General features: G+C 53.5%; 1 protein-coding gene across 6 annotated transcripts in view; it reads left to right on the plus strand.

Annotated features, from left to right (window-relative positions):
- Positions 1 to 13,083, plus strand: part of CTDSPL (CTD small phosphatase like) — a 105,839-nt gene extending 92,756 nt beyond the window's left edge. For 2 of the 6 annotated variants that reach the window (XM_036333156.1, XM_036333157.1), the window contains 4 exons: positions 1,483 to 1,575; positions 2,337 to 2,393; positions 6,306 to 6,491; positions 9,430 to 13,083. In XM_036333156.1, coding sequence (XP_036189049.1) covers positions 1,483 to 1,575; positions 2,337 to 2,393; positions 6,306 to 6,491; positions 9,430 to 9,555 — 462 coding nt within the window. In that variant the 3' untranslated portion in view covers positions 9,556 to 13,083. Of the gene's footprint in view, positions 1 to 1,482; positions 1,576 to 2,336; positions 2,394 to 6,305; positions 6,492 to 6,587; positions 6,868 to 9,429 lie in introns of all 6 variants that reach the window. The other 4 variants (XM_036333159.1, XM_036333158.1, XR_004971631.1 and 1 more) reach the window with 3 other exon arrangements.
- The last annotated feature ends 1,582 nt before the right edge of the window (positions 13,084 to 14,665 follow it).

Here is a 14,665-nt window from a genome sequence, read left to right on the forward strand (position 1 = left end):
AACCAGGAGGTCATGGTTCAGTTCCCAGCCGGGGGACATTCCCGGGTCCCAGGCTCCATCTCCAGTAGGAGGCGTGCAGGAGGCAGATGATCAATGATTCTCTCTCATCATTGATGTTTCTATCTCCCTCTCCCTCTCCCTTCCTCTCTGAAAGCAATAAAAATATTTAAAAAAAAAAGAATTCCTGTGTGGTACAGAACCCCGTCTCCCCTCTGTCCCTCTTCTTGTAGGATGTCCAACCTGCTCCCCGCATACTCGCTCCCACCTGTCTCTCACACCTCGTCTTGGGCCACTTCTCCTCTCCCCCATCTCCCTTCTTCGATGGTTGTCGCTGGAGGGCTGGTCACGCAGGGCACGAGCCGTTCTCTGACACCCCACCTATTTCCAGTCCAGGTCTCATGCTTATTACTGTTTCCTCTGCTGGTGAACTCCTATTCATCCCGCAAGGTCCAGGCTAAACATTAGCTTCTATGCTTCCCTCCCCTTCCGAGGGCAGTTGATTGTCCTTAATGTACGCCTCTGCTGTAACTCTTGCTGTGCATGCTTATTTCGGTCTGTTTTGTGTGTGTGTCTGCTCTAGACTGTGCGCTCTTTAAGGGCCAGGCCTGGGTGTTACTCATCTTTGTAACTGCTTCAGGCTGAGCACAGAGCCGAGGCTCTGAACACAAACTGAATTGAATTTTAACAAGTCTGATTTATTTTAGGGACGTGGCTAATTTCGCTTGGAATCTATTCAGGTTTTAATTAGTTCTCCCCTCCTCCTACCTCCTCTAACTTTCTCACCAGCGTTGCCTTCCCGACCATCTCCGTTTCCTCGGATTTGTTCAGTCAGGAGCACGGGGCCCCGCCCCTCTAGAAAACGCTTTGCCCGTCTGCGGGGCAGCCCCTCCTGATGGCTCCTGTCTGGGGCCTGGGATGCGGCTGCTTCACATCCCCCGAACCATTCATTTCTGTTCCAAGCCCAAGCACAGGCCCTTTGTGGTGTCCACGGTGCCGCCCCAAGCCCACGAGGGAGGCGTTCCCACTGGAGGACCTGCTGGGCCAGGCCTGGACCTCCAAGGGATGCCCCTCGCCACGGCCTGGGTCCACACACAGCCTCACCCAGAGCGTGTGCCCAGAAACACAGTGAAATGAATGACTTGTTTCTCACGAACAGGACACGGCCCTTCCATTTCCTGGGTCTGAAAATCCCAGGCCCTCGGGACCCTGCTCAGCCTTCCTTTGTGGTTTGGGGGGGGCGGGGGGGGGGGGCGGGCATAGACGCCGGACTCAGACCCGGAGCCCAATCGGAGTGTGTGTCCGGCGTGAAGTGCCACACCAGAGTACGAGCCCCTCATAAAATCCGGGTCTTCATCGGGCTCATAGACCCCGCGGGCAGGAGGCGGGGCCAGGGGTCATTTTAGGAACCCTCCCTGCACTGGCGGTGGGACCCGGCCACCCCCGGTGCCTGCTCTCAGGCCGCGCTGCTTCCTGCCGTTGCAGGTGCACGTGCTGAAGCGGCCGCACGTGGACGAGTTCCTCCAGAGGATGGGCCAGCTCTTTGAGTGCGTTCTCTTCACTGCCAGCCTGGCCAAGGTGCGTCCTGCCCCAGCCCCGAGCGCCCAGCCCTCCACCCCCACCCCTGTCTGTCAAACGGCCCTTCTCCACCCCCACCCGTCTGTCAAACGGCCCCTCCACCCCCACCCCTGTCTGTCAAACGGCCCTTCGGGAAGGTGGGGGAAGCCGTTTCTATGGTGACACATTCCCACCCCAGATGGGATGGATGCGGGCCCTGTGCGTGCACCGTGCCAGCCTGAAAGGCTTCTGGGTTACCATGGCGACAGGGAGCACTCGGAACAAACGCCCCGCGAAGTGGCTGCGCGCAGCCGCCTGCAGCTGGTTGTCCACAGAGCAGGAAATCACAAAGGTGTCCAGCGTCACCCAGAAGGGTGTCTGCATCTCACTTGTTTGCTGGCAACCATGTGCTAGGCAGTGGTTCTCAACCTTCCGGCCCTTTAACTACAGTTCCTCCTGTTGTGACCCAACCAGAAAATTATTTTCGTTGCTGCTTCATAACTGGAATGTTGCTACTGTTATGAATCGTCATGTAAATATCTGATCTGCAGGATGGTGTTAGGCGACCCCTGTGAAAGGGTCGTTCGACCGCCAAAGGGGTCGCGACCCACAGGTTGAGAACCGCTGTGCTAGAGGCTCAGGCCTCTGCCCTCGGGTAGTTGCACGGGTCTGGGGGAGAGGTCAGTGCCAGCCGCTGACCCGCATGCCTGGGCCCCGTGAGGGTTCTGACTGCGCTAATGAGGACCGTGATCTCAGGCAAGTTACTTCTCTTCTCGCCTCAGTTCCTAGTCATCGGGGATCGTTTCATCTGCCGCGTGGGGTGGACCAAAGTAAGGCAGGTAAAGGGCTGGACTCATGTTCACAAGGACTCAGGGACACCTGCTGTGCTCCGTACGCTCCGCTGGGCACTGTCACGTGGCTCGTGCTCCCGGTGTCATTGTTCGATGTCATCCTTGTAATGATGATCAAGTGGTTCGCACGTTTTGACCCTGTAGCTTGGTATGAGCCTCTGCCCTGGCGTCTACACTGGCTCTGAGCCAACAGGGTGCTTTCTTTGCCCTCTCCCACCGTTCACGGGAATTATCAGGTTCACGGGACCCGGATACGGTTTAGTCTACCCTTTAGCAGGTGCGCTGAGGCGCCTGTGCTTGTGGGACAGACAGGCAGGCCCCCGCTCCTCAGAGAAGATCCTTTTGTGGCCATCTCTCAAACCTTGACTCTGATGGGGCCAATGCCATTCTTTTTTTTTAATTATGTGTGTATTCATATGTGTGTGTGTGTATGTGTATGTATGTATGTGTATATGTATATATATATTACTGATCTCAGAGAGAGGAAGGGAAAGATGGAGAGAGATAGAAACATCAATGATGAGAGAGAATCCTGGATCAGCTGCCTCCTGCAAGCCCCCTAGTGGGGGTTAAGCCAGCCACCCAGGCATGTGCCCTGACCGGGAATCGAACTGTGACCTCCTGGTTCATAGGTTGATGCTCAACCACTGACACTGGCTGGGCAACACCATCCATTTCTTAGTGGCACCACCAGTGTCTCCATGGGCACCTCCGAGACCCTGAGTGGCCCCAAAGACGAGCTTTGTGGAGCCCAAGTTAGCCATGTGCCGGCCTCAGATCTGCTCCGAGGACTCACCTGCAGCTGCCTCCCCAGGTCCGGTACCCGGATGGCTCCCTTCTCTGCAGGCTGGGGTCTCGGCCTCCAAGTTCCCAGATGGGCTGCTTTGCCTGCCTGGACGGTCCTGGTTTGGGCCATCTCTCTGTCATGGCCAAGGTGAGAGAGACCCTCACCTGCACACCATTCCTGCAGGCTCATTGCCAGGCCTTAACGCATGAGCCGGCAGAACCAGAATCCAAGATCTGGGCCTTACTCTTGTGCGCTGAACCGAGAACGTGGCCTCGGGGAAGACGTCTTCTTCCCAGTGTGTACACTGCCGATGAATGAATCCGAGTCTGCCTGTGCCACAGGCTCTCCTGCCAGTGCTCTGGGTGCTGAGGGGCCCCAAGGGACAACCAGAGAAGCAGTGAACAGGAAGATTGCCCCGGTGCCGGTGGACGGAGGGCTGCTTTTTCTTCGGCAAAATTGAAAGTGCTCCTCCTTGGCATTGTCCCCAGTGCCCGCTTCCACATCCTTGTTCCGTCCCTTTTCCTGGACGGCTCCCACCTGTCCCTCCATCTGTCTCTCCACCTTCTCCCGCTGCTCCTCCAGCCTGGCTTGGCCTTCCAGCCCCTTTCCTCCCTAATGTCCAAGCTGTGCCGACAGGTGGGCGCTCCCCAGTGCTTGGCTCTGGACTCGGCTCCCAGCCAGCACCATTGGTGCAGTGACCTCCTGGCCCACTGCCCGGGGGCCAACAGGAGCCCTGAGCTGACTGGCAGGGCCCTTCCGTGTCTGCATCCTCATCTTCGTTTCCTCCACTCACTCAGTCCCCTTCCACTCACTCAGTCCCCCAGCAAATATTTACGTAGTACCTACTGTCTGCCCAGCACGATAGTAGGCCCTGGGCGACAGCAGAGAGCTAGAGATGCAGGCCCAGGCCTCAGAAAGCTTACCTCCCCCAGCCCATCTCCAAGGCCTGAGGCCCTAGGCCTGGACACGCCCTTGAGAGATGCATGCGGTGACCAGTGCCAGTGATTGTGAGGACGTTCATCATCCTTTCCACATAGAGTGAGCTCCCTAGGACCCGCCCACGTGGTGCCTGGCTGCCTCCCGGCAGAAAGCTGCAGCGCCCTGAGCACTCGCCCCAGTGGTCAGCAGGAAGTGCAGCCTGCCCCTGGGCTCAGGCTCCCTCACAAGGTCCCTGCAGAGAGGCTGGTCATGGCCTCGGAGCTGCTGCCTGTGGCCCTGCAGCCCTGCTGGCGGCTGCTCCGCACTCGGGCTGCGTGCCTTCCCTGCTGGCCTTCCCAGCACCGCCAGCCTTGGTTACTCTCTGCCTCCGGGGCAGTCGCTGGGCCCCTGATGACACCTGGCTGTGCCCGCACTGGTGCCTGGTGCCGAGGCCTGGCCTCACATTGGGTGGAGCTGCCACTCTTGCCTCCAGCTCCAGCCCCTCCGTCTGGCCCAGTCTTTTAGATATCTCCATTATGAAGATTTTCCCTCAGGGACGACCCCTTTATTTTTTTTATTTTTTTTGTTTTGTTTTTAATTTTTTTTAACTTTTTATTGATTAAGGTATTACAAATGTGTCTTTATCCCCCCATTGTCCCCTCATCCCCCCAGTCTTGTCCTCACCCTCACCCCCTGTTGTCTGCGTCCATCGTTTATGCGTATATGCATGTATACAAGTCCTTTGGTTGATCTCTCCCCCTTACCCCCACCCTCCCCTACCTTCCCTCTGAGGTTTGAGCATCTGATCAATGCTTCTCTGTCTCTGAATCTGTTTTTGTTCGTCGGTTTATATTGTTCAGTATATTCCACAAATGAGTGAGATCATGTGGTATTTATCTTTCTCTGACTGGCTTATTTCACTTAGCGTAATGCTCTCCAGTTCCATCCATGCCGTTGCAAATGGCAGGAGTTCCTTCCTTTTTACTGCGGCATAGTATTCCATTGTGTAGATGTGCCGAAGTTTTTTAATCCACTCATCTACTGATGGGCACTTAGGCTGTTTCCAGATCTTAGCTATTGCAGATTGTGCTGCTATGAACATGGGGGTGCATATATCCTTTCTGATTGGTGTTTCTGGTTTCTTGGGATATATTCCTAGAAGTGGGATCACTGGGTCAAATGGAAGTTCCATTTTTAGTTTTTTGAGGAAACTCCATACTGTTCTCCACAGCCTGTTGGGGAAAACTGCCCAGGCCGTGAGAGAGGGCCAGGCAGGGTGATCCCCAGCTGCAGGCGGGGCTCAGACTCCCTCCCATCAACTCCTGGCGAATAGAAGTGGGTGTCTGGGCCCCATCCTGAGACAGTCAGGGGCTGGGCAGACCAGTTGCCCAGAGCACCTCTAGGGGGCAGTGTGGCTTCATGCCACACAAGCCCAATTAAAAGTCAGCTCAAAAATACATACATACATACATACATACATACATACATACATGTCAGCTCATTCGTTGTTCATGGCTGAAACTAGTATTTACCGAGCCCTCGCCATGGGGTCGGCACTCTGCAAGGTGCAAGGTGAACACGACAGGAAAGAGAAAATAAAGCAGTCCTACGTGGTGATAAGCTCTGTGAGGAATGGAGCAGTATCCTCAAGGAAGCTGCAGGAGGACCCTCGGCAGGTGGTGAGGGACGCCACGGCCTGAGAAACGAGGGTGCAGGAGAGGCTCATGCAGAGAGCTGGGGAGAGACGGTTCCAGGCAGAGGGAGCCCTGGTTCTCACTGTGTTCAAAGTCACTGTGGCTCACGTGATGCGAGGTGGGGCGAGAGGTCACAGGAGTCATGCAGTTGCAGGCTTGACGGGCGGCGGTGAGGAGCGCAGGCCTTATTGCAAGTGAGTGGCCGGAAGGGAGGCCAAGGGGAAGAGGAGGCCACCCCAGGCTGGATTCGAGGGCTGGGCGAGGGCCGGGACCCTGTGGTAGAGGGGCGGGGGGCGGGGAGATGGACAAGAACTCCTGATGGATTGGATAAGAGAAGTGAGAGAAACGGAAGAACCCAGGGTGTCTCACACACAGGGAGGAAATAACCAGGATCCTGACACTTATGCGGGTGTAAATCCCTCTTGAGAAAAGTAAGGCTGCGGTAGGTCAGGGTTGCTGGGCTCCCGGGCGCCAGCCTTCACGGCAACACCTGCCTTCCAGTATGCAGACCCCGTGGCTGACCTGCTGGACCGCTGGGGTGTGTTCCGGGCCCGGCTCTTCAGGGAATCCTGTGTTTTCCATCGAGGGAACTACGTGAAAGACCTGAGTCGCCTGGGACGGGAGCTGAGCAAAGTGATCATCGTGGACAATTCCCCGGCCTCGTACATCTTCCACCCTGAGAACGCAGTAAGTAGCTCCCGGAGGAAGAGCGCAGGGCTCCATCTCAGCTCTGTCTTGTCTCCTTTTCTTTTTTTTTACTTTTGATGTATTTTATTGATCGAGCCTGCAACCTGGCCATGTGCCCTGACCGGAATCGAACCGTGACCTCCTGATTCAGAGGTCGATGCTTAACCACCGCTGGCACGGCTGTACCTTCCAGCACCCACGCAAGCTCTCTTGGCCTTTTCCTTGGTGAAATCCCAGCTCTGCCACTGAGCCCCTGCATGACATTGACCCGGTTGTTTAACCTCCATGGGGATTATGGGAATGCTGATCTCACAGGATTATTGGAGGATTCATTGTGGCAGTACATGCAAAGCACTTAACATGGTGCTTGCGATGGGTAAGTGCTCAGTGAGCCTGTATCTTAGCATCTTTGGGACAGTTACTGAGAAGGGCTCTGTCATGGACCTCCTGGAGCTGGCTGCTGCCCAGGACTGAGGGCCCCTGTAGACTAAGAAGGCCTGGGTGGCAGCTTCAACGGAAGTAGTTCTTAAACAAGAGTGAATAAAACACCTGAATAAGGTCTCCCAAGGCTGCCACGCTGACTGCCTCACAATGATGTGTAAAACGTGTATAGTGGGAGCGTTTCCTACAGAAAACTCCCTGGAGTGTGGCAGCTCTCCCGTGGACTCACTGGGTGCAGCACGACTCTCAGAGTAAGACCCCTCCCGCCCTGCGTGTCCAGGGAAGAGAGGTCAGCCCGGCCTCTCAGACTCGGCAGAACTTGGCTGCTTCGCTTATAAACCAGATTCAGTTAGGGTGTAATCATCCTTTTAATCAACCTTCAAAAGTCATTATATTTAAACATGTTCATTGTAATGAGTTAATCAAATCCAACATAATTCATTTTATGTCTCTAGCAGATAAGGATCACTTTTTAATGTGATCACGGTTCAGTTATCACGTCTGACAAAACGAGCAGTTACTCCCACCTAATGTCCAGACTACGTCCATTTATCGCGAAATGCTTTCTTAGGTTTGGTCTGAACCAGAATCCAAACAAGACATTTGCTTCATAGGTCTCTTCATTCTTGCATAACCACTACAACACGTCTTCCCTCACCCTTTAATGTCTTCATGCCTTTTGTTTGTTGAGGAAATTCTGGTTACTTGTCTCGTAGAAATTTCCTACGTTCTGGATTTGCCCGATTGCAGCCTCATGGTGGTGTTTGATATGTTTTCGCAGCCAGTATCTTTTCGTTCTTAATATATTTTTAATGATTTCAGAGAGGAAGGGAGAGGGAAAGAGAGAGATAGAAACATCAACGATGAGAGAGAATCGTTGATCGGCTGCCTCCTGCACACCCCACACTGGGGATGGAGCTGCAAGCAACCCAGGCATGTATCCTGACCAGGAATCGAACCGTGACCTCTTGGTTCACAGGTCAACGCTCAACCACTGAGCCCCGCCAGCCAGGCAGTATATTTCCTTTAACACAAAGTTAAATCACTACTTCTTAATTAAACTCAGGCTCTTCTCCGCCCCCCGCCCCAAGAATATGTCATAGGCGGTATCGTGTGTCCTTGTGGTATCATCTCAGGAGACATAGAATCTCAGGTTGTCCCACTTTTAAGGATTTTACATTGATCTTTGGGTCCAGTTGTCCATTTTAAAATCCCCCACCAACCTTTTGTCCTAAAAGTATAAGCAGCCGTTGCTCATTGCTTATACCCACTACTTCATTAGGAATTGCAAAATGGTGATTTCTACACTTTATCATTCTCTCTGCATTTGTTGGCTGGGATTCTAATTTTTTTTTTAATTACGCTTGCCCCTATTGACCACTTCAGTACCCTCAAGTTCAGTTTGAATGTTTGGATAGGGAAGGCAGGTTAAAATCTCGGTTCTTTGCCTGTAAGTCTACCGTTTCAGAATAATGAGTTGGAGCTCTAGCAACTTCCAAAGGTGGTCAATGATGTTTTGTTGTTGTTGGTACCATCATGAACTCGTGGATTTTTCATTGTTACAGTTTAATCCATTTATCACTCTTTGGTATGCTTACATATTCAGCTTTGGCCGGTAGACGCCTCTTCAAGTAACAATAGTCTTTGATAGCTTCCTACTTTCTGGTACAACAGGATGTTCCGGACTCATCTTATCCATTTCTGGCTTCAGCCTTGAAATCAGCCACTTTTCTCTGGAGCCTGGTTCCTGTTAGTGGAGAGGGTATTTGGAGACCACAATGGGGGGGGGGGGGGGGCAGGGGTTCTCATTGTTACTAGAATGTCCTTTGCTTCCAGCCCTTTCTACTGGACAGAGCTAAAATATACATATTTTTGAAGTGCAAACTAAATCATAAATTTCACCTGGGTTTTTCCCAGTGTTTTTACTTCATTTCTTTTTGTTGTTGTTTTTGTATCTGTCTCCTCTTAAGCTAAAACTCTTCATTTCTAAAGATACTAACATCATTAATATTGTATTTATTTTATAGTGTAGCCCTAATAATTTCAAAAGAGCAGTACTAATGTCATTGCTAATAATAAGACAATTGGATACATCTAGGGTTTGGGGGAGAACTGTAGACAACACTATCTTTTGAAATTACTGGAAATAATTCTCTGTGTGATTATGTCACCAACATTATACTCACTTAGCTCTGAGGTGCAAGGAGTCGGCTTGATGGAAAGAGTAGCCAGCAGCAAGGCTAGTTCTCACATATTCTGCGCTCCGGCCGCCCTTTCTGCGGCAGGAAAACAAAACAGGCCACAGTGTGCGAGCTGGGTCCCGTGACCCGCCTTCCCGAGCCAGGGCCCCCAGCCAGGTACGATGATGGTGGTGGTGAAGGCGAGATACCTGGCCTCCTTACCAAAGAGCATGTTCGTAAGAAAACGGGCACCCGGTCAGGCTGGGAGCCGCCAGCCCCGGTGCAGGCCTGCTGCCCCCCCACGCCCTGTCTTCCAGGTGCCTGTGCAGTCCTGGTTCGATGACATGACGGACACGGAGCTGCTGGACCTCATCCCGTTCTTCGAGGGCCTCAGCCGTGAGGACGACGTGTACAGCATGCTGCACAGGCTCTGCAATAGGTAGCCCCGGCCGCCGCCCGCCTCCCCTGTGCACTCGGACCCCAGCCCTGGTGACCTGCCTGGCCTCCGCTCCCCGGGAGCCGAAGTGAGGACACGCCGTGCTCCAGGCCACGGGGTGAATGTGGCCATACCTACCTGTTTTATTTTTAAAAAACAGAAACAACTATTTTAAAATGAACTCTTTTAACGAATTTCCTAAAGGGACATGCATTTTACTGGATTTGCTTTTCTTAAAACATACCAAAAAGGGAAAAAAGGAGGAAAAAAGAAAAAAAAAAAAAAAAAGCTTGATATCTCTCAGACTTCCTTTCAACTGTCTTCCCTTCCCCGCAGACAACCTGCCTCCTTCTACCCCAGCTCGGAGCAGCTGACCAACTCAGAATCTCCTTCCTCGAGGATGAAGTGCCTTTTTGAATGTTATTTTAAGCTGAGAGTTAATTTTTCTATACAGCATATTTCCAGACATCTTTTAGTCTTTTATTATCTCAGATTCTCTAACAAGATAAAGAGGACAATTTTCTAGAACCTGGGGGGGGAGCGGGTGACGAGGTATGGGAGTGAGTCCGGGAGGCTGCCTCCCAGCCGGTGGCAGGGCCAGGCTCCTGGTGAGAGTTCATGTGACGTGTCAGCGTCTCCGTTCACGGCTGCCCCCGTTTGGGATGGGTCTGCAATCGTGTGGCCCCACACTGTGGGGAGCAGTGGATTCTTTTATAGGATGATGATTTTGGATGGTGACAGATGGGTCTTGGGGGGTCACATTTTTCCCTTGAAAAGGGGGCATCGTGCCACTCCTGCTGTCACACGACTGCCATACTTCCGTGTGCTTTGTGTTTGGTGTTTGGTGTTGTTGTTTGGGGTAGAGCAGTTCCCCAAAAAAAATCTCAAACCCTTGCATCTAAGAAAGAAAGAAATCCGTTTATTGGTTTTTAAATCTTCCCTTTCCAAAAGCTGGATACACATGGAGCTGTTGGGGAATGTTCTTTGCTGCTACCGCGCTGCCACCAAATGGAATTGACCAGCGGCTGTTGCACTGTTCTCTGCCACTGTGCCTATGCTCAGACTCTGCTCACTGCTACGCTGCACCCACAGGCTCAGGAGCAGGTGTCCCGCCCCGAGGCAGGCTGCACCCCCTGCACCCCTCCCCCGGCACCGGCCATGGGAACTCAGAAGGGTACAGAGTGGGGGCAGCACGCCACCCCAGGGCGGTGCTCATTCCTTTATAACTGCAGTCAGCATCCGGCCCTGTGATAGGCTGCCTGTTCTCTCTTGGGAACCCGTGGCCTCAGCCACCCAGCACGCTGCTGTGGCCCAAGGCCATCTCTTGGTCTTCTCTCCTGAAGCACAGCCTATCTCTGAGCCGGGGGTTGGGGGATCCTGTCTAGATGTGGGGCTCACTGTCCTGAGTCGGGGAGAGGGGGGCTCCCTCCTCACGCCGGGGCTCCCTTCGCAGCCTTTCCCAGTGAGATGTTTCCAGCAGTGCCATGTTCCTTGTTCGACAACAAGTCTATAAAGCATGGCTCTGACGCATCATTTACAAAGAACCCTCGCGCGCGTCGGCACCCGGTGCCTTAGTCCTCTCTGTGGGTTGGGCCTCCGCCAGGGTTCTGGTGGGGGCGACGACCAGCACCAACAAGACTGGACATGGGGTGTCAGAGTGAAATTTCTTTTTTGCTGCCATTCACAAAATAAGGAAGCCAGCTGCCAATCGCGTCCTCCCGATGGCACTTTGGTCTGTGGCCTGCCCGGCTTTCAGAAGTAAGTATTCGGGGGTAACCAGGTCTCCCAACATCCCGAGTGTTCCGAAGCCAGGAATCCACATGCCAGTTAAAAGAGAAACAACTCCTTGCTAGGCGTGACCACGGATGATGACGGACGTGGCAGAGCTGCCCGTGCCATACACCTTGATTTGGAAAACTCGTCGTTGAATGAACCCGCTGCCTTAAATGTCTTAAATGTTTCAGTCCAGCATCTGTCCTGTGTTGAAATTCCGACAGAACTCGGTCCTGATGAGAGTCTCAGGCCCTCCCCTGCGCCCCTCCTTTGTCGGGCATCACAAGGTTCTTGTTTGGGAGGGCAGAGAGGACAAACTCTAGAATATTTCAGGGGAATAGAACCTAGAAATAGTGCCAGATGGAGTGAAGACACTTTACCCAGTGGTTCCTGAAATCGTGCGTGCCGTGCGCTGGCCCAGGGCGGAGCTGCCGAGGGTGGAGCCGGCTCCTGCCATGTGGACACAGAACGTCTCCGGAGGCCCAGTCCACCCTCCGCGGGTTCTGGATTCTGTGCACCTTATTGGACCACACTCCAGAATCCCATTTTTATTTTAATCCTTGATTCTGCTTTATGTACATAATCAAAATAAATATCTATATCTATATATATTTTTAATCATCTACCTATAAATGAAGCAATAGATTTCTAACGTAAGGCCAAGAAATGAGATGAATGTTTGGGGTTTATGTTTTCTAAGGTAAATACGGGTATTGTTTTTAATTATTACCTTTTATTAAATTGTGGGCTTTAAAAACCAAATTGAAACCGGTTAGCTATTTCTCTGTGCCATATCCTTCCCATGGTACCAAAAGATCCCTAACTCTTTAGCCAAAAGAGAAATCTGACCTCCTGAGTTCCCATGATTCCTCTGTACCAGGTCAACATATAGTCTTCTGGACAAGTATTTTTTACACGAGGATCTGGGCCTGCATACCTTCAGTGGAGAAGTTTGGCCCCTAAGTTGCCATATCTCTGGCGGGGCCTTGAGTGGAGGTGCCCAGGCATGTCTGAGGTTGTTCCTGCTCTGTCTTCCATTGCTCTGCGATCCTACGTGTTAGTCTGTGGTTTCTCCCATTCGCTGTTTGTCAACAGTGCGTTTGAAAACTGGGAAAGAACACCACCCACCATGGCTGATGGTTGGTGGGGAAGCTCCTTGACGTGGTGCCATTTCGATGAGATGACTTTGGAGATGACGGGGACGCCCTCATGACACTGGCTGGTCACGGTTGCAGCATTCGAACTTTGGGAATAAAAAAAAAAAAAAGAAACCTGTACGTCTATAACCTGGCAACGTCTGACAACAGCCCGCATTGTAAAGATGGCTGATAAAATCCAGAACCACACAGCCCTCTGGTCAAACACTCGTGATGTCTGTGCCTCTGCTTTCCACGGTGCTGTTGTGATGGGCAGCGGCACGCCAGGGCGAGAGGCGCGGACAGCTCGAAGCGCTCGCAGTTAGCGACCTGGGCAAGACCCGCTGGCTGCCTTTGTCTCTATTGTACTGTAACTTGATGGTGTCTGTTCCTACTTCATTCTCCAGGGAGCTTCTCTCAGACTAACACCCTCCCCCCAGTTGGGGGAGAGGCTGGTGTCAGGGTAGCCATGGGTTTCTGTTGGGCATTTGAATGTGATGAGCAGTCCAGCATTCCTCGGGGAACACTACATGTGGAATGTGCACGTTTCAGGGGTGAGCCTTGTTGGTCAAGGGATTTGCAATGATTTCCTGCCTGCCTGCCAAAAATAAACACAAAACTGCGCCCTCTTGTGGATGGACTGCTTCTCTACCGGTAGCGCCTCTCGTGGCTCGATTCTTGATTCTCTACCCTCTGCCCAGCCAGTGCCAGCACCTTGGGTCTCCCAGAGTATGGGAGCAATTCTGCGCCATCTCAGGAGCCCCTGGCCCCCGGGGGGCGGGAGCGGGAGCGGCTAGAAACCCATTCTGCCCAATAGCAGCCCCCCCCCCCTTGTCAGAAGCAGTCTGGCTCACCGTCCTCTCTCAAGGATTCCAGCCCTTTCCAAATGCAGCCCCCACCCTGCCCCCTGAAAGCCACCGGCGCTGTGTGTGCCTAAACCCACAGCCCTGGGGTACCCTGGCTGAGATGCTGTGATTCCCATGTTCTTCGGCCTCTGTTCTGTCTGTCGCAGGGATACAGAGTTCTACCAGGCAAGTTACTCACCCCAAACAGCACAGGACTGCGCGTGTGTCAGCCCAGGGAATGTAACAGTTACCCAGAGACAAAGCCAAAATCCCCCCACAGCTGGCCTGTGCTGGGCTCTGGCTGTGTCCCTGCCCCTCTTCACTCCTTCGAGATGCTCCCTGGCCCTCTCCTCGCCTTCTCTCCCCCTCTCTGGCATTGCCCCCACCCCGACTGCGTCATGCCTTTGCATGCAAGCAGACAGACAAATGGTTGAGAACTGTGGCTGCTGGTGAAGCTACTTGGGACTTGGGCGTACTGAGAGTCCACCTCCTGATTTGTTTGTTTGAGCACTTATCGCCAGTGTATATTGCAGGCCCAAGGAATGGGCTGGGGGCCAGGGCGTTGTAACAGGCAGTAGAATGGGGGATCCGAGTCAGGTGTCCCCTGCCCCACACCCCGCCCGCACTGCAGGCTGCACGAGGGTCAAGATCTGCAGGATCTGCACCTGCCGGGACTTCAGAGAACCCTGGGCCTGGAGGACGGGGCCTAGAAGCCAGCCCATGGGTCACCAAGCAAGTCGGGGCTTAAAGCCACCAAACTATCGTGGCCGCAAGCCTAATCCCTGAGGCTAGCTCGCCGGACCCTCAGGGGGAAGCTGTGGGACCCAGAGTTTTCGACCCCAAACTTCCATTAGTGGTTCTCAGCTCTGGCTGCCCATTAGAACCACCTGAGGGCTCTCAAAAACCCAGGTCCCTCAAGTACCCGGATCACTTCACCCCAAACCTCTGGGCCTGGGCCTCAAAGATGCAGCCAGGGCAGAGAAAAAGGAAGTGCCCGCCCCAGCTGTTCCAGGCGGGACACCCAGGCAGGTCAAAGCAGCTTTCCCAAGGCAGGTGAGGGGGGTAGGGGGAGTCTGATAAGAGCCCCACGTGACTAACAGCTCCCTGCCTTTCCTCGGAGGTGGGGAGCAGCATGGACACCCCCCTTCACATTGGAGCACCGGGTGGCACTGCCCCCAGGAACGGAACTGAGACTCTCCTGCCCGAGCTGAGTCTGGAGGGGGTGGGTGCACAGGTTCGCAGGGCAGCCGCGCCTTCTCCTTTGCAGGGACCTAGGGCTATTGGGACAGAGGACTCGCCCTCAGTGGAGGCCCCATGGGCTCAGCTCCACCTCAGGCCCTGGAGGTCCGCACAGCGCCCTCCG

The sequence above is a fragment of the Myotis myotis genome, unplaced genomic scaffold (genome assembly GCF_014108235.1).
Source record: "Myotis myotis isolate mMyoMyo1 unplaced genomic scaffold, mMyoMyo1.p scaffold_m19_p_13, whole genome shotgun sequence".
In the NCBI taxonomy this organism is placed as follows: domain Eukaryota; kingdom Metazoa; phylum Chordata; class Mammalia; order Chiroptera; family Vespertilionidae; genus Myotis; species Myotis myotis.